General features: G+C 35.7%; 1 protein-coding gene across 1 annotated transcript in view; it reads right to left on the bottom strand.

Moving 5' to 3' along the window:
* The window catches only part of UCHL3 (ubiquitin C-terminal hydrolase L3), a 45,867-nt gene that overhangs the window by 17,516 nt on the left and 9,192 nt on the right, over nt 1-19,159 (bottom strand). Inside the window, exons 3-6 of the mRNA XM_075741681.1 lie at nt 14,573-14,701; nt 11,278-11,434; nt 10,307-10,392; nt 9,178-9,225 (exon numbers count right to left, since the gene is read on the bottom strand). Of these exons, the coding sequence (XP_075597796.1) occupies nt 9,178-9,225; nt 10,307-10,392; nt 11,278-11,434; nt 14,573-14,701 (420 nt within the window). The remainder of the gene's footprint in view (nt 1-9,177; nt 9,226-10,306; nt 10,393-11,277; nt 11,435-14,572; nt 14,702-19,159) is intronic.

A 19,159-nucleotide genomic window follows, 5' to 3' on the forward strand; every position in this document is an offset into this window, starting at 1 on the left:
CCAAAGGGGCAATAGAAGAGTCATTATAGTTTTAATACCATATTCAGAGAGGACGTACTTAATATCTATAATTTTTCCCCACCACCTTTTGAGGCTTTTTTCATTTTGCTTAAGTAATTGCTCATTATTGAATTAAACTCAATGTTTTAAAGGATCTGTATTACAGTTTGAAGCATAATAGTGTTTTTCTTCCTTAGAAGTCATTATCCTTAGTGGGTTTTTTACATGCAAATTAAATCTATGCATCACACTGTCTGAAAAAATCCTCTTCCCCCTCCTTCCTTCACAAGTGTTTTTAATCTTTTAACAGCATTTCTAGCCTGTTTTGGTGGTGGTGGTGGTGAAATCTTGAGAGACATTAAGTTCCTTCAAGCTTTTAAGATAAGCAGCCACACAGAGAAGAGGAGCCTGACAAAGGAAGTATTCCACAGAGGCAGAAGCTGCTTCATGAGCTCATCTCCAACAGCGCACCACAGAATTCACACGAACAAGAGACATTATGAATATTTCAACTGCAAGAAAAGCCTCGTTCCTAACTAGAACTTCCTTACATGCAACAAAAGCTTATACAACATGCAAATTTTTAGGAAGTCAAGTTTCATAAACTCCACTCCTCATAGACCCACTTGTTTTGTCAACATTACGATGATCAGCATCACGATGTATCGAAACTGAGACTACCGTTTATAAACTGAATTGGGCTACACCTGCTAGCTGATCAACTTCTGCACCAGTAAGTTTAATTGGTGTTTCTGCAGCTGTTTAAAAGAAAAACTTTACAGTATTCTTCATGTCAGTTTAATCATGATTAAGAATGGAAAGTATCCCAAGAGTATTACTTTGCTAGACATATGGGTAAAGACAGAGCTTAAAGACGAGAATAATGGTGAGATCAGAGCACCCAGAAAAATCTTTCCAAAATTAGTGATAATTTATCTCTCTCTGAAGACCTAAATTTAAGTTCTATGGCCTATGTTAGGCAAAAGTCAAGCTAGATTATCACAATGGTGGCTTCTGTGATCAAAAATTAGTGGGATTACAAAAAAAAAAAAGATTCCAAAGGTTAGGGAGCTCTGCAAAACCTAAACAAACTAGATTTTTTCCAATAGTTTTTTCCTCCATAAGATTTTATTTCTTAAATAAATTGAACAGCATTGTTGCACACCCAATTATCATATTTTTAGAGGGCTTCCTTGAGCAAAGTCGGCTGATGAAACATCAATTCTCTGAGTAGTTTTAGCCCACTGTCTAGCTTCAGCCATATTGGTAAAATCTTGGCAGTCTTAAGGATTGTAAGTTCTGAGAATTTTTTTCCCCCAAATTAGTGGTTGGATAAAGAAAAAATAAAAATAAAAAAAGAGCGATAAATTGGTTTCTGTTCTGCCTGAGGGAAAGAGGTTGAGTGTGAACTCAACCATCACCTGTCATGATCAGCCTGCTAAAATGCCAGTGAGCAAACACATGGCTAGAGCCTGCTGCTTACTGTCTCTTACACAGATAGTGCAAGAACAGCACTGGAAGCATTATGGATTGGAGAGATGCAAAAGAAAAAAAAAACAAAACACTCACCCCCCAAAAAAACCCACCCCAAAAACCAAACACAAAAAAACTTAATGGCAGTTGGTAGATGTTGGATGCAAAACCGTAGAAACATTTTGTTACTTTCACTTGTTATTTATTTCTTATATACTTGTTAATTAAATTCACGGGCTGCTTTATGGGTGCGAATATCCTCTATGTTTCATCCTATGAATCAGAGTTCCTTTGTACAGATTTTTATGGTTAAGCATAAGACCCAGAATAACAACTCAGAGCAATGCTGTATTAATACCATATTAGTTATTTGCTCAGTAGGGTATAGAAATCAGATTGATGCATGTTCCAAATACTGACACATTAAATAACAGGGCAACGCAATGAGTCAAAAGACTAACCAAGTATAATTTCCAAAACATTTCACATGATTCTAGTAAGCTGATTTTTTGCTTTTTACTGCATAGGCTGTAAAAGAGAAAAACCTATAGCTAACATTTTTAGGCAACTTCGTTGCCTTTAGAGGAGAGCTTACGTGCTTCTGTAATGCTAAGCTAAACAAAAATCATCTTAGAAACAGTTATATAATTGATTTTATATTCTCCCGAGATGCAAATGTTTCTTTACAAGACTAAGGATTATCCAGAAGAAACACAGAGGAATATGGGCTATTTAAGAAAAAAAAATCTCACCATATGTTCTTGGCAGGAGCAAAAGGGAAGCTCCTTTATGTTTCTTCTCTAACAATAAATTGTAATGCCCCAGGGAGCCCGAGATCTTTGAAAGTTCAAGTTTTATAGCAGTTGAGAACAGAGTGCATTGACTCTACTTAGTTCTTGCCAATGTTAACGACTGTTACTGTGATCAAAGTCTAACTTAGCGCATTCCAAGCAAGATTATAGTTCTCGAGGCACACTAAACAAGTTTACAGACTACAGTTTGCAGTTATGGTTTGAGTTAAGGAAGAAATCAAGCTGTGGTAGCTTTTTTAGTGGCTGCCAACTTCAATCCTTGTTAAAAATATTCCTGATTCTACTTGTGAACAAAAAGTATATCTAAGTATACATTCTGATGTGCACAAGTATTTCAGCTTTTTGTGAATATCCGAGATCAGTGTTTGTGACTTTTATACAGATAGAGTCAAACACCAATTTTGATTTTCAAAGGCTAATTTTTCCACCATCAATATTTTTAATAGAGGCCTAATGAGGTGCAAGAATGTTGTTTTCATTTGAAGTGGCAGCTCAGATGCAGCACCTCAGTCTGCTCAGTTCTGAGCCTCATTTAGCCCAACATATAGTTCTAGTAGGTAAATAGATGTATGAAGCTTACCAAAAAAAACCCCAACCAAACAACAAACAGGACAAGTTACAGAACCAAAGACAGTATTTTCGGTGCTCCCAGAAATAGTTGATACATTTTATACTTCAGTTCTGTTTTCTTCTCCCTTTCATAAAAACTAGTCCTGAAACACTAAGTTAAACTTAAGGAAGAGGACAGAAAAAAGGAATTTGAGAGCTCCTAATTTTCTCCTATGAATTTAGGCCATGAACAAAATCAAAAGCCCTTGTTATTCTCTAACCAATATCTAACACAGGTATTTCAAGTGGCCATTTCACTTGTATTTGATTGAAACATTATTTTGAACTATGCTGTAATAACATTTAAAGAAGTAAACTTCCCAAAGACCATAAATCACATTCTGCTAAGCAGTAATGCATAAACCATGCTAAAACTCCCCTCTCCAAAAAAATTTCAACCTCAAACACAGAAGTGGTTCCATATGCCACAAGTACCGCAGGACATACTAAAAAGTTCAGTCTATCATTTGAACCTTATAACAAAAAAAAGTGATATGGAAAGCCATGTGTCAGCAGTTAGCGATACCTTGATGTTGCACAAACAGCCTGCCAATTAACACCACAACTATTTCAGTATTTGCTGTCCACAGCAGCAAAAGCTCGTCTAAGCCTAGTCTGCTAAGCCTTCCCTCTCGTCCCAGGAGTGTGCTTCTAACACCTCTGTGCCAGCATTAGCTCCTACAAGGCTGTAAGGACAAGTTGTTTCAGGAAGCTGTTTGGGAAGCTGATGGAAGACAAAAAATATTGTAGGTAATCTGACAATCCAGAATGATTTCAGCAGCCACAGAAACACACAGATGGCTAAAACTTCAGATGCTATTACCAGAATAGTATTTGAACAAGAGTTAAGCATGTCAAAGCCTTTAGAAATGCAGAAATTGAATACAGATTATTCTCTGGACCTAATTCCTTGACTAAAGGCCAAATAATCTTTTTAAAACTACTTTATATGGTATAGCTTGCTATTTTCCTTACTGTAGAATTGAGGTGTAATGAAGCATAGTTGCAAATGAGGGATATGGATGTCGGTAACACGAGAGGAGGACAAAAATATCTTGCTACTCCCATTATTATATTCAAATATTTAAAAGGTCATTTATTTCAAGAATCAGTACAGATAATATTTTCTCCCTAGAATAACTTCCTTCAAGCTATCATAGCATATCACTGTTGAGTTAAACAATTTCTACTGGTTTATTTCTATAACGAGCATGCCTTTGCATTTTCCTCCTTTCCTACTCTCTCAGAAAACTATACAGTAACTTTTTTATTATTAATGGAAATTAGTAGGTAGCATACAAAATACATTTCTTCTCCAACTCCAAATTCAAAAGGGCTATTTGTTCTGCAAAAGACTGTAGACCTGGAAAGTCTTTCATGTAATGACATGTTTTCCAGTTTTCAAAAAACTCTCCCCTCAAATTCTCTGATCTGTTACTTGAAAATAGTTACTACGATTGTTTTGAAAGAAAGCAATCTAAAGTAGTAATACAAAAAAAGTCAGATATGAACCCAACCCTCATCAGTGCTATTAACTGCTACTTTTCCTCCGTCAGATTTTGCCATAACTTCCTCATTAATGATCACTGTAGATCAGACGGCTAACATGGATGCTCTAGCATCCACAAACTATATTGTCTTTTAAATATTTTTGAAGGTTTGTTTATGTCTTTTGCTGTGGTTTGTTTTTTGGTTTTTTTTGTTTGGTTGCTGGTTGTTTTTTTTTTTATAAGAGAGTATCAGAAATGTTAAAATGTGTGGTAGTACAGCGTATCAGCAGTTCATGAACTGCCAAAGGAGGCACAGGAAGAACAAAAAGAAAAAAAAATAGGCAAAACAAACTCAAACACTAAACGCTGCTCAGTACGAAGCAACAATATGAGAACCACCTTAAAAGCATGTGCAGTTCTGCAAAGAAGCAAGTTATACTATCTAGGATGTCTGAAGATGCGGAAAATATAAACAAAACTATATGCTTAGCAGAAGACTCATGAAAGAATAAAGAGTACCTAGCAACTGTTGTAGTCTCAGCAATAGCTGCCTTCCAGGAGCCATCACATAGAAAGGAGAGCGAGCTGAATCCATGGAGCTGTATCAAAAGGACCTAGATCTCTTTTTTGGCAGCTTTCTATATGAAATACCTGTCACTTAAAGCATAAGCTTCAGCAGCATAAAGTTTAACAGAAAGACTGTTACAAGAGTCTTTCTTACATTAATTGCCCTCATTATGGTACTAGAACACGGAACCAGAATCAAACCACCCTTGAAACCCCTGAAACCAACAACACACTTCTCCTGTGGAATTATTCCCAGATCTTACTGCTTGCTACTAAGATAATTTTAAACAGACCTACATTTTTTACACATAGGAATACCCATAGGACTGCTTTATCTATTTGCTCTACTGTAGCAAAAAAGTGACCCATGGAGCCACAGAATCTGGCAGTCTTAGCACAGAACTTGAATCAAACCCAGTCCAAAACATGGCCTGAAGGATAAGCTCAAATTTACAATCCTTTTAATTTGCAAACCTCAAATGAATTAGCGAAATGAAAACTGCTTAACTGTTCTTAACATTTAAACTCTTTGAAAGAGCAAAAAAACCTTCTCTATTTTTAAGTAAAATATTTAAGTCATTTAATAAAAATTCAGTAAACTTCATTAAAAACCTCACATTTTAATACAAAAAACCTCCCCAAAACACAGAGTTCTAATCCAGTCTATAGCTGGCCTGTAAAAGTTTTGAACGCAATACCAAAAGCTATATTAAACAGCTTGGAATACAGCTTTTTTTTTTTTTTTTTTTTGAAACTAGATGAATTAATCACCACTATCAAACTTGGGAAGCCTGTTAAAGCACCCATCAAGGCACAACACTCTCAGCTTCAATCCATTTGCTTAGCAATTCATCTTAATACTTCATCTAAATGAATCACACATGAATGATAAATCCCAGAAGCAAACTAACCACTGTAATTCTTCTCTTCCAGCAATCACGAACTGGAATGTAAAATCTAGCAGTCCACTAATATTAAAGTTATACAAGTAATATCTTGTCACATAGGGTTTTTTTTTTTTTTTTCCCCAAATACAACTTTTCTTAAAAACATAAGAAATTAAAAGTAATCTGATTATAGATTGTTCTAAACGAGAATTAAATCTTACCCACTGGACAAGTTGAATAGATGAAATAAATACACAGATACTAGAAATACAGCATTGCTTCACTCTATTACTGCTAATGTTTTATCTCTAGATAGACTTCCTTTATTTCAAGGTTTGAAATACCCACATAGAACAGAAACAAAAGCAGAAAATCCACTTGTGTATTGTAAAAATGAAGTAGCCACTGACATGGCTTAGCAAGACTGTCAAGGAGTGATCAAGAAATAAAGGCTTCATTTAGAAGCAGTAAAAGGTTGAATCCTCAAAGATCTGAGAAATCAGAGCTCAAAAAAAAAATATTATCAGAAGAAAACCTGTCTGTATTCTTTGTTATTTTTAAACCTGCCACATCTCAAGATTCCAGAAAATTTTACTTTTATGTCAGAATACTGATCTATGGTGTGGTGGTGTGTTTTGCTTGGGGGCGGGAAAGAACAGCATCTGAAAGCAGTTACATAGTTTCTTAACAAAATCAGCAAGGCCAACTTCCAAAAGTGGGAGGTATGGCAGTTATTCTCTCTAACAGACACAGTTGAGCTTGCACAACATTTTCAGAAGAATTTGAGTGGACAGTAGTATGCAATACCTACATACCCAAGGGATAAAACCTCCCACAGAGCAGGCTGTTCTTAGGAAGCACTCAATCCAAGTTAATCACCCTAAAATACTAGGCCTCCACGTTTTCTTAATCTTTAATTCTGCAGGAGATCTGGAAAGGTTGCAAAATTACAGCGCTTACTATAAATAAACAACTACATAAGCCATTTTTATTCAACGGAAACATTTCTGTGCAAAATGCCCTTGTTCTTCTATGGGGAGAAAGAACAAAAACCCAACAGAGACATAGGAAAGCAAACCTGTTCCTTTCCAGTGCTCCAGAAATTCTCAGGAAAGTAATCATAACAATACCAGATATGCAGGAGGAATGGGATTCTCTTCTGTCTTGCTCCAAGGTGCTAGAAACTATCAATTTTACCTGCAGGACAAGTCAACATCCTTGTATGACCTGCGTATGACTTCAGCATCTTCCAGGGCATGCTATTCATCAGCCCCTTCACCGCTACACGACGGGGTATACAGCAACATTTGAAATGTACCATTGGAAGGAAAAAGACTAGGAGATTGACTCGCTCCAACCCTCAATTGCGCTTCTCAGCATATTTGCATTTCGGATTTTAGTTTCTTTAAAAAGTATTGTACTTTAAAGCAATTCCTCCTGTACAGATGAAAGGTGAAGCCTTGCTGGCAACTTAACTATGCTATGGTAGGGCAGGATCTTCAGGCAATTAGTTTTTCCAGTATGATAACTTGTTTATTTCTTCCCTCTTTGGTTGATTGATCTGTACTATTCTGAAAAACGGCCCTAGGACATGTATTCAGCCATTGTACTAGTTCAACTTCAGAAAGAGGAGGACAGGAAAAAGTTACTTGACCAGTCTAAGGAATATCTAGATTGAATTACTTTTGGATTCAGTTATGCAAAATGGAATAATAAATATTTGGCAAGGAAACTACCTATTCAATATTTGTGTTTATACATGGTTGTTAAGACAATCTTGTAAATTTTTATTATGAAAAAACCCTCTTCATCTTTCCACACAATTTTTAATCTTTTGTATTGTGGTTATCTTGATCAGGAAACAAATTAATTTGTGGAAGTTCAAGAAGTTAACTGTCCCTTATTAGGAGATTCCATCATCGCTCAGACACTTCCTGAATCCTTACAAAGACTCTTGAGACCTGTACAGCCCTTGTTTTTGTATTCCATCACTTCTGACGGAAGAATGCATAGACAAACCATTCCCTGGATGAATGTCACAGTACATCAAAACAACTAAGAAATTTTTCTTGCACAAGGATCTTACGAAAAGATTCGGTCTTCAACAATTTGTGGAATTAATCTCCAATAGCCTCCCTCTTACTGAGCTTACCAGGAATACCTAGAAAAGGATACTCTCACTTGTAAAATAAGAGACCAGAATTTGTTTTGAGTCCCTCATTTAGAAAAGGAAAGGAAAGCTGAAGTTTTTACATGTTTCTTCTTGAAATATGGAACATTCCTTGATTAATTTACAGAAAGAGATAGGAAGAAAGAGTGTTGGGTTTGGTTTTTTTGTTGTTTTTTTTTTAAAAGAAGAAAACATCACAAAGGAAGTTGAATATCTAGAATAGAAATAGTTAAAACAGTTCTCAAGTTCCATCCACCCTTCACTTGAATAAGTAGAGTTCCCAGATGGTGGGGTGAGGGGGAAGCAGAAAGAATTGCTTTGGTTTCTCCTGCAGTGTGTAGAAGACTCTGCATACGCCATAATAAGAAAGAAAACCTTACCTACTGTACTTCAAAAACAAAAGAAAAAGAAAGTGGATGAGCCACTGGAATCCCAGCTAAACAAAGGAGGGTTCCTCTCTTGTCAAACAAAGCAGTGCTAGCAACAACGTAATCAATTTTGGTTTTGTGGAACAGATACTGAAATCTAAACTGGAAAGGTAGAAAGCTGCCTTAGAATGATTGAAGCAGAAAAATGTTGAATGTTAAGTTTATTTTATTTTAAGATTTTTTTGTTGGTTATGGTTTTGTGGTTGATTTTTTTATTACCCAATCTGTTGGGGGATAAAAGCTTATAAATATATGTATTAGTGAGAATTTATCTTAATTAGTATTTGTATACAAACAGCATATACACAATAGCAAATGAAGTATTGTACTATTTCTTTTCCTGAAGTAAAACTTTTCAGACTTTCATAAAATGTTTGTTCCACTTGTGTGATTACTATGGATCTTACAGTCTCAGCTACAAATCTGCAACATTAAAACCTCAACTTTTATTAAAAATATTATTACTGGCTCTTTTACTCTGAAATGAAGCTTGAAAAGTTCATCCATGTTATACAAAAGCTTAAAAAACAAAAACCAAGCAACCTAAAAAGCTTCAAGTTTGGTTCCCATCCCAACAATGCCACTTGATTTTGTGCCCTGATTTTTGACGAATGACACAATACTGCAAACCAAGCTGTAATCTCCATTTCACTATAAACCTTTTATAGATGATTGCTTTCATTTAAGTTATATTCAACTCAAAGTACTTATTAACAAAAATTTTTTTAAAAAAATGAATACCTCAGTCTGACCTTCATGCGCACTGGATTCATGAGTGACACGAATAGCCTAAAATTAAAACATATTTCAATCAGACTTTATATGAGACTTTCGGTGTTTTAAGAATTGCTGTACACACTTCATTTTAGCAATTGCCATAGCTATAGTTATTTTTTGCTCAGTGCTTGTAATAAATAAATAAATAAATAATAAACAAATAATCTCTACTTCCAAGTATCTTGGGAGACCAATATTTCAGTTTCATCACAGTCAATTCAAATGAAATACCTAACAGTTTGTAACACTTTTACACACAGAAAACACTATTGTCAGGTGTTTTTGTTATATATTGGTTCCTGAGCAGACAAAATACTTTAGATAGAAGCTCTGATCAGACATCTTGTGTCCAACTTTTCCACAGAAAATGTCATTGAACCTTCTTCTGTTTTTTACTACTTCCCTCATCACATATTAACACTCTTATTCCTGAGCATTTCACAATAAGCTTAAATTGAACTCAGACTTGGAAATCATCAAAACTTTCATTTTGAGAGAGGATCATCGTTACTATCAGGAGCAACAGCACTGTTATTCCCTTCCACTGGCCAGATATTTCTACCGCATCCTTTGAAACAGCACAGATGATCTGGCTAACCACACTATCAGCTAGCTCATCTAATTGTTCAGGGTAGTGGGGGAAAGGGATTACATTTCAGCTAAATCAGCTCTTTGTGTGCCCGGAAGTGCTAGCGCCAAAGAGAGATGACTAGAAGGCAGAAATGAAAGGAGGCAGCAGAAGGACCATCCGTTCAGCAATAGCCCCAGATCAGCTTAAATTGACCATTAAACTGCATCCTGAACCCTCCAAAAAGATTATGCATACATTTCTTATCCATTTCAAAGTAATTTTAAACTAAGCCAGTGAATTAATATGCATGAAGAACATTGACAAAATCCATTCTGCTGACTGAGCTATGGGCGGGCAGGAATACTTTAACAAAGCAGGTTTTTTTGTAGCAACTGGCTGATCACAAGCTCATATATAAAATCGAGTTAAGTGCTTCACTGGATCAAGTCCTAAGGACAGTATCTGCTCATGCAAATAATTCTTATACCATTTCAAATAAAAGTAAAAAGCCATGATACTAACTTCGTAAGTTTCTAGATATTTGGCCCTCTCTTCAGGAGTCATAGATAACGAATCTTCTAGGAACTTCTTCAGTGAAGAATTAGTTTCTTTAAAAAAAAAAAAAAAAGACATAACATTAACAAATTTTGAATCATGCTTTAACTCCAACACCATTCAAAGCTTACAGAATGCTTATAACCAACAAAAGATTTAAAGATATAATTACATTGTTATCTTTAAGACACTGAAGGCTGATACAAGAGGAATTGCCACCTGCTGCAGTTTGAATGTTTTGAGTGCTTTAGTTCTTGGATTACTATGAAATACTGTTTTTATAATTATAGATAGAAATGCTCTTTGAGTAGAGATTGTCCTTTATAAATGGTTATATTCACAGAAAATAGTACAAACCCTGTCCTTACAGAATCATAGAATAGTTTGGGTTGGCATGAGCAGGGCCATCTTCAACTAGACCAGATTGCTCAGAGCCCCATCCAACCTGACCCTTGAATGTTTCCAGGGCTGGGGCATCTACCACATCTCTGAGCAATCTGTTCCAGTGTTTCACAACCCTCATCACAAAAAAAATTCTTCCTTATATCTAGCCTAAATCTACCCTCTTTTAGTTTAAAACCATTACCCCTTGGCCTATTGCAACAGGCCCTACTAAAAAGTTTGTCCCCATCTTTCTTGTAAGCCCTCTTTAAGTATTGAAAGGCTGCAATAAGGTCTCCCCAGAGCCTTCTCTTCTCCAGGCTGAACAATCCCAGCTCTCTCAACCTGTCCTCATAGGAGAGGTGCTCCAGCCCTCTGATCATCTTTGTGGCCCTCCTCTGGACCCTCTCTAACAGGTCCATGTCTTTCTTACACTGAGGACCCCAAGGCTGGATACAGTACTCCCTCCAAGCCTTCCCACAGTTAAGGAAAAAAGGGAAAAGCCAACAAAAAAAACCCCAACCATCAAAAAAAACCCCAAACCCAAAACCACTTACCAAAGTTCATTTTATCTCTGTTGTTTGCAATAGCATGAATTAGCCCAATTGTTCCACAAGCATTGTTAATGGTCTGCTTCATGAAATAGACTGATGATTTGACATCTTGTCCCTTAGCTTTTATTCTCTCTTCTTCTTCTGTTCTGAAGGTTTCATACTAGAAGGAAAGTTACAGACATTTCACAAACAGTACAAATAGATACTGATTACATTATTCAAGCAAAAATAATTTTTAAAAGCAACAGCTTCCTAATAAAAACCAAAACACAACTTGTAATTGGAAACAACACATGTGGTCCAACGAGTATATATAAACTTACTCAACTGAATAGCTCTATCATTTCTTAAACCAATGCCTTTTCACTAGTCAAAAACCAGGCACACTTAAAACATGATTTTGAAATATGGGGTGTCTAACAGAATTTCAAAAATGTTCAAAATATTTCTTTGATCCAAGCACTGTCTCACTTCAACAAAAAGCTTTTAAGGACACAGATCTCAAAGCTCTATCAAGCAAACCATAGTACTTTAGGTGTTTAATCAGCATGAAGCATTCTTACAAGTTCCACGTTTACATTTCATCTTTTCCAGGAATATAAAATAAGATTTGTATAATGTTCACGGCCTCAAAACAGGCCCTTCAAAAGACATAAACTGAATATTTGTTCAAACTAAATTGTTTCTATTACTACAGAAAATAATCTAAAGTACTTTTTTGTAAAAATGATAATTGACTAAAATCTGGTACACTGTGCAACAGTGTGCTGGTTTTGTGGGTTTTGTTGGTTGTGGTTTCTTGGTTCTTTTGGGGTGAGGTTGTTTTTTGTTGGGTTTTTGTTTGTTTGCTTTTCTCTGAAGGATGAAAGAAAACTGCAAATGTTCCAGACAATGCTGTTCTTTCTTCCTCCTTTGCCTCTTTTACTAGGTACTTTTGCAGACAAAAAAAATATTGAAGTAGATGGGCTTTTTATACAAGTATGACAGAAGTAAAGTTTGAATGTAGAATGTTATCAAGGAACTCTTCCTGAAAACCGATGAGAAACTTCTCTCAGAGTTTATGTACCATTCGTGACAGAGAAACAAGAAATTTTTCCAGCATCATGATTCCACATTTGCAACTTCTCTGAATGTTCTGAATGTTCTAAGTAATAGCAAGAGCATTTATATAGCATTTTAATTTGACACAATATCTACAAGTTAACGAAAACAGCCTTAATTGAGAAAAAATTGTTAGAGAGCATATTGGACAAAAGTTCATATTAGAGAAGGTAAACAATATAGCTGCCATTCACTCCCTGCCAACCAAAATAAATGCTATGGCAAAAATAAATATATTAAGTGTTGAGAACACTGAATATGATTTTGAGCAAGGGTTAGAGTAGATCACCTCAAGAGGTCCCTCCAAACCTGAGCAATCCCATGATAGGCATTCATGGGGCCATGCCCAAAATGTCCAATGCTCCCAGTAGTCACTCTGTCTAGAGTCTACAATGCAGGCTAAGAAAGTCATTGACCTTTACACTGGACAATAACTCTCAGATTATCTATATGCAAACAAGAATATCTTGCCCTAAAAGCAAGTTCAAGCAAATCAATATATAGGAAACACAAAAGAAAGGAACTTCTAGACAGAAGCACAAAGACATGATAGAAAGCAGTTTACAAAGGCAGCAAAGTTGTTTAAGAGGTACACTTTCATAAACATAGATGCAGCCAAGAAACATAAATAAATAATAAATTAAATAAAAGCAGAATATAACAGGCAGTATTGAAAGGGAGACTGAGAAGAAGAAAAGTACTCTAGAAATACAAAATAATGCTCAAGAGTCTTGTGGAGTTCATGCTGAACAACAAAAGCTTCAGAACATTGGGACTTCACATGAAAAATTCAGCCTGCACACACTCAGGCTAAACAGTTAGTAGAAACAGGTGTGTCCCTTATATTACTGAAAGATTAACATGCTGGAGAAAACTGCAAATATTTGGCTGGTGGTCAAATTTGATTGATTGATGCAACAGAGCGTATGCTTTTTCTCTGGTTCTGTTTGTCATATGCTTCTTCAGGATGAAATAGGATATACCTAGAACAAGAAGAAGGTTGTTCTTTGTCATAGGATGACGCTCCCATAGCACAATCCAAGAAAGGAAGTTTGCACAGGCAGGAAGCAAAAGAAAGTGACAGTCATAGAAAGAGCCAGATCTGTAGCTCAAGCAGCCAGACAGAAACCACAGCATACAGAATACAATGCCGCAAAGGTGACGGAAAGGAAATTTTCTGAAGACAGGTGAAGACAGTTAAGAGTTTGCTTAAATTCAGAACTGTCAAGGTGGCTGAAATCAAGCCTGAAAAGGATTGCCTGCCTAGATGTTTTGGAAAAACTGAGAATGCAAAAGTTTAGAGGACCTAATGAGCAAGAGGACTGACCTAGTCACTCTTCTGTTTAAACAGGTTTTGTTTCAGAAGCTAAGCTTTAAGAACTAACTGTTTTGTCCTTATAAACCACATGTTCTTTTTGAGAAACACATTAAAAGGCAGAAGTTTGGGCAGATTCACCTGAAACTTTTTGGCTGACTATCACAATCACGTAAGATTTTCATAAATTGAAATATCAATATGAATCACACATTTCAACCTACATAACATTCGACTGAGAGATGCAAGATGATGTCTTCTCCATATAGAAGCATATGATGACACAAAATAAGCAGACTTGAAGATTTAACCAAATCAAGTATTTCGAAGTCTAACATGGAGGTAGAAGTAGGGGGAATTCTCTTTCATCTTAGAGATATGCCCCATCTGTTCAAGAAACAAAAGCCATATTGGTCCTGATGACTGAAAGTGGATTGAAGTTTGGTAAGTACAACAGTACAAAACCTCAAAAAGTAGTTGCATTTGATATAGTTCTACATCCAATCTCTTATTTTGCTTATGCTATTGTAGCTTTCTACTACAAGTAGCAAAACTGTGCCATTTCACAGTGCATATTTAAAAAATAAGCCTTAAATTGTCTGCAGTAGAAAAATGTGAGGTGCATTTCTCTGTGCTTCCACATAAGCTTTTCCTAAACTTGAAAAGAAATTGGAAATACACAAGTAAGGTTATCAAAAGAAGGTTCTGAAGGAAGCATTTTGTTGTTTATAATTAAGAAGTCTCTTTTGATTAGGAAGTCTCTTCAATAAGGGTTGAGTCTCATCTTGATTCTATTATGACACCAAAGTACAAGATTCGAACTGTTCATTCTCATTTCATTTACAACAAAAGTGATTTGCTGATCATTAAACAAACATTTACCTTTTCGGTTATTGGAAAGAGAAGTAGCACTGCACAGACAGGTCTTGGCACCATGCTAAGCAGTTCTGGTTCCATACCATAAACATCTACAAATTGCCAGTCAGGATGTATACCTAACTGTTTAAGAAACTGAAAAAGGAAAAAAAAAAAATAAATGAATATGCTCATATATCTATACTTTTAGATGCATAACAGAGTATTTACAGTGTGAAATACATTGCAAAAACCCATACTTACCAAAATTTAAGGAAAATAAAGGACATTCAAGTTTTGATAAATAAGGTGGAATAAATCATAGTGCTAACAAAGACACACAAAATCCCCATGTTTTATCTATTTAAATAGCTTTGTGAAAGGGAAGTGAAAACACTCCCAGCACTATTCACTAAAGCATTACAGAATTTCAGCCATTTTGAAAGTGTTTTGTCACAAAATAGAAAACCACTGAATATTCACTTTAACTAGAAATCATGGGTCAGAGCACACATGAATAAACTTATGATATTATTTGACTCCATGAGTACTTCAGAATACCTGACACCGGTGCTCGTATTGGAGCTGCTGGGTTTCAGCAACCCCAAAAAATAATGGGATCTTTGATGGCCTTTTGAGCAAAGAAACACAAAGAGTACATATTTTAGTAGGTGTACATTTTAAGGTGTTCTTTTACATGAAAAAATCTTTTCAAACTACAATAGAGTAACATATTTTGAAGCAGACAAAGATTAAGTGCCAGACAATAATCATTAATCTCCAAGTAATTCTCAGTTACTTCTTTAGAACTTTTGAGCAAAGTCTAAGCCAAAGGCTTTCTGATAATTTTTCCTATGCTACAGCTATGTGTCACAATACAAAAAGTAATTTTTACATCTTTTACCTAACATTAAGCCACTTAGGAAGGACAGAGAGACTGTAGCACTTACTAAGCTTTGATAACCTTAACCTACAATTGGGTGCTCACTTTTTAATCAGATATTCCTATTTTACTCTGGTAAGTTACCACAGCAACAATTGCAGGACTAATAACTCTACATGATCTAAAACAATTTTAAATGTTTGTGTTATCAGAGTCTAAAAGAACCTAACTGAATTCAGAAACTAGTGTTACTGTACACACACTGACCATTCATAGATATAAGAAAAAATTAACTGTACACTGTGGCATACACAGATCCTATTTTGAAACACCACTTCTGCTAGGAAAAGAAATACATTTTGGACAAAAATTTAAAGATATGGGAACCCCATGTATTTTCCAAAAAGTTAACATTTCACAATTTACTGTATTTCTGCTAGCAAAACCATATTCTATAGGAAAATCTTATCCAGTCACCTGGCGCTCTCGAGTTTAAAGTAAGGAAAGTCTGCTGATAAATAGCTGCAAAGTTAAATGCCTGAAAAAACATGCAGCAAATAATATTCCTCTACTCTCCCTAAAGAGAAAATGAACTCTTGAACAATGAACTCTTACAACATTTCGTTAGCCAGCTTTCAACAAAACTCAACTCTGCAGTTGCTAATACTGGTCCCAAAAGTGATACTGTAGAAGACCAGAGTAATTTGCCCATAATCTTTCTTAGAGGGGAAAGATTACTTTAAAAGCTTGATCGTACTTCCTGCCCAATGCTATTTGAGGAAATCTATTTATTGATACATTTGCAGTAAAGATGCTTAAGAATCACATAAGATAAGCCACAATGAAAGGCATAGATGACTCTCTCCTTTCCATAATCCACCTAGTGAGCAGGCTTACACATACGCACAAGAATTCAGTAATAGTTATGCCATATTTGAGTAGATTCATACCTACATAGATATAACTGTGAGAAATACCCAAAATGAATATTTTATTAAAACATAACACAAGAACATACAACAAAATACAAGTGTCTTTGTCTAACATGAGATCCCTTCAAATACCAGTTTCAACTTGTATTGAACAAGAGGCAAGGTGGTTGTCTCCCAGGAATTGTAGCCAAGGGGCTGAATCTCAATATTTAGAAATATAAAGGAGACAGCTTCTACAAATGCTGAATGTTTGGACAACAAGTGTTTATAAAAAGAGTAAGGAAGATTTTTATCAACAACACTTAGGAATATCTTCTACAAGGGGACAAAACAATAGCAAATATACATGCCCTTAAGCTTATTAAGAGAACGAAGCTGCAGTTTGCAGCCAGTGTTTTGAGGGAAAAAACAAAACCAAAAACCACTTCACCATTTTAAATGCATTATTCTCTTCCCATTTTACACTGCAAGACACGGAAACAAAACCAAGGGCAAGTAAAGGCGATTTAAGTTTGAAAAAAGTTTGAAGAGTATCTTGGAAAAATTAATATGGCTTACTATGTAGCTACACTAATAACCTATACAGTTCACAGAGCTATTTCAGTATTTGATTCCGGCTGCATTGCAAAATATGGAGATTTTCTTTTCATAAGACCATGTAAACACTTTTCCCCATGTTTCTCTTTTTTTCTTATACAACCTACTAATAATTAAAAACATGAATTGACCATAAATTCAAAGAGGAAAAGAGGGATGAAGGGGAAGATACAAGTTTCTTTATCAAGCATTTAATCAAATTTTGTTCTCTTATGTAGAGGTTTGTGGGACTGGGCACAAGTCTTAATTAAGGCTTTGTGGAACCTACCCTTTCTTACTAGTTTAAAAAACAAGGTAGTTTTGAAGCATAATAAGAAAATTCACTCAGAAGATTGCTTATGTAATACACCAAGCTCTTTTGGGTCTGTACCACCTTTAAATCTGGCCAAGATTGAGAAGGCCAAATTATTATCTTTTAATGAAAATGGGGAAAAGGAGAAGTGTTAAGTATTTACCAGCTAATGAAACAGAAGACAGTATATTTTGAACTCCTAGTCTAACCCTCTAGGTTGTAAGGATAATTACCACTTTGTGAACAACAAGGAAAAAAAAAATCTGAAGGGGAAGGGACTATGTGATTTGGTGCATTAAAATATTATTTGTACTTCTAGTACTTTTCTTATGAAGAAAATGATTAATCTTTCCATCATTTTTACTGCTGTTATTCAGAACTGTGGGGAAAGTAATGCAATTGAAAAAATACCAATTATTATTTTGCACAATTACATGAAATAAGGGTACAAAACCCCAACAAAATAAAAACATTTACCTAGAAAAAGACCCCACAACCAGAAGAGGCAATGCTAGACAGATCACATTAAGCTACTGGACAGGTTCTCCTGTCCAGTTTTTCCACCACTGTGGAAAAAGCCCCAAACACACACCCCCACCACCCCCCTCCAACCCCAAATCAATAAAATGCTCCCTAAATCCAGGAATAGCTACTCAAACTCCTGAATGAAATATTAGACATAATTAAAATTCCACAGATATAGGGTGCCTATGATGACTCACGTTACCATACTGTCTAAGAAATTACAGGTTTCAGTATAGAATGAGAGTGATGCCTCAAGGCAATGGTCAGCACTACAGAGAAACAGCAAAAGCATAAGCTTAGCATGACAGGAAGTGATCTTAACACACAGCCAGCCTAACAATCATTAAAAATAAAATTATAAAAAAATATTAAGGAGATGCAAAATAGGCAAATGAGATATCTCTGTGTATCAAGAGGCTTTCATTCAGGCCTGGGGGAAAATGACAGAGATATCCACCTGAAAATTTAGTAAGTAGATGATAAAAACTGGCGTCATGAGCCCCTGTGTAAGAGGGACTGCCAGATAGTTAACAGAGAAACAATAGATGGCATGATGAGAAGAACCCTTAAAGCAAATATATATAGCTTATTTTTAATTTGGAGACATGGGGGGGGGGGGGGGGGGCGGGAAGAGAGTTCAGTCAATGACACAGCCAGATAATCTTTTGCAACTGTGTTCTGAATAGATAAAAGCAAGGCAAGATTGTATTTAGCAAGGTCAGGGAGAAGAATTTTTTTACAGGAATAAAACCAAGTTGTTAGGAATCAGGGAAAGTTCTTTAGAGGGACAAAAATCCCTATCAGATATGACACGGGAAGATCAGAAAATAGATGTCACAAGCAACAGCTTCAATTTTGGCAAGTTACCCAAATACCTTAGTAATAACTAAATTAAACTTTTTTTTTTCCTCCCTCAGTCTTTTTCTAGCTCTTTCCCAGGCCAGACAAAGATGTTGGTACAAAAAGGAGTCACTTATTCACCAGGAGGTGAAGCAACCCCCTTCCTCACTGACAAAAGCATTCCTGGTTTAGGACAGCAGGCAGTTCTGTAAGCTTTTTAGATGGTGTCATTCATAGGGAGGGACCTCTGCTGATTTGCATTCCAATTATTTGGCAATTACCCAAGCAATTTTATTCCACAGATACCTACTGGATGGAGCAGTTACACTGCATCTGACAGCTCACTTTCAGCTGCTTATTGTCTCTTAGCTTATTGATACTACATGCTCAGGTTAACATAAACTAGCAGCTTTATATTTCTCTAGATCTGCACAAGACGTTATTAGATATTCTTTTTTAGTCACTGCTTGTCACATTGCTGACTATTCTTAATTTATATGTCTTCAAGCATTTACCTTAGAAAGGAAAAAAAAAAAAAGAGATAC

Source organism: Balearica regulorum, chromosome 1 (assembly GCF_011004875.1).
Source record: "Balearica regulorum gibbericeps isolate bBalReg1 chromosome 1, bBalReg1.pri, whole genome shotgun sequence".
Classification (NCBI taxonomy): Eukaryota; Metazoa; Chordata; class Aves; order Gruiformes; family Gruidae; genus Balearica; species Balearica regulorum.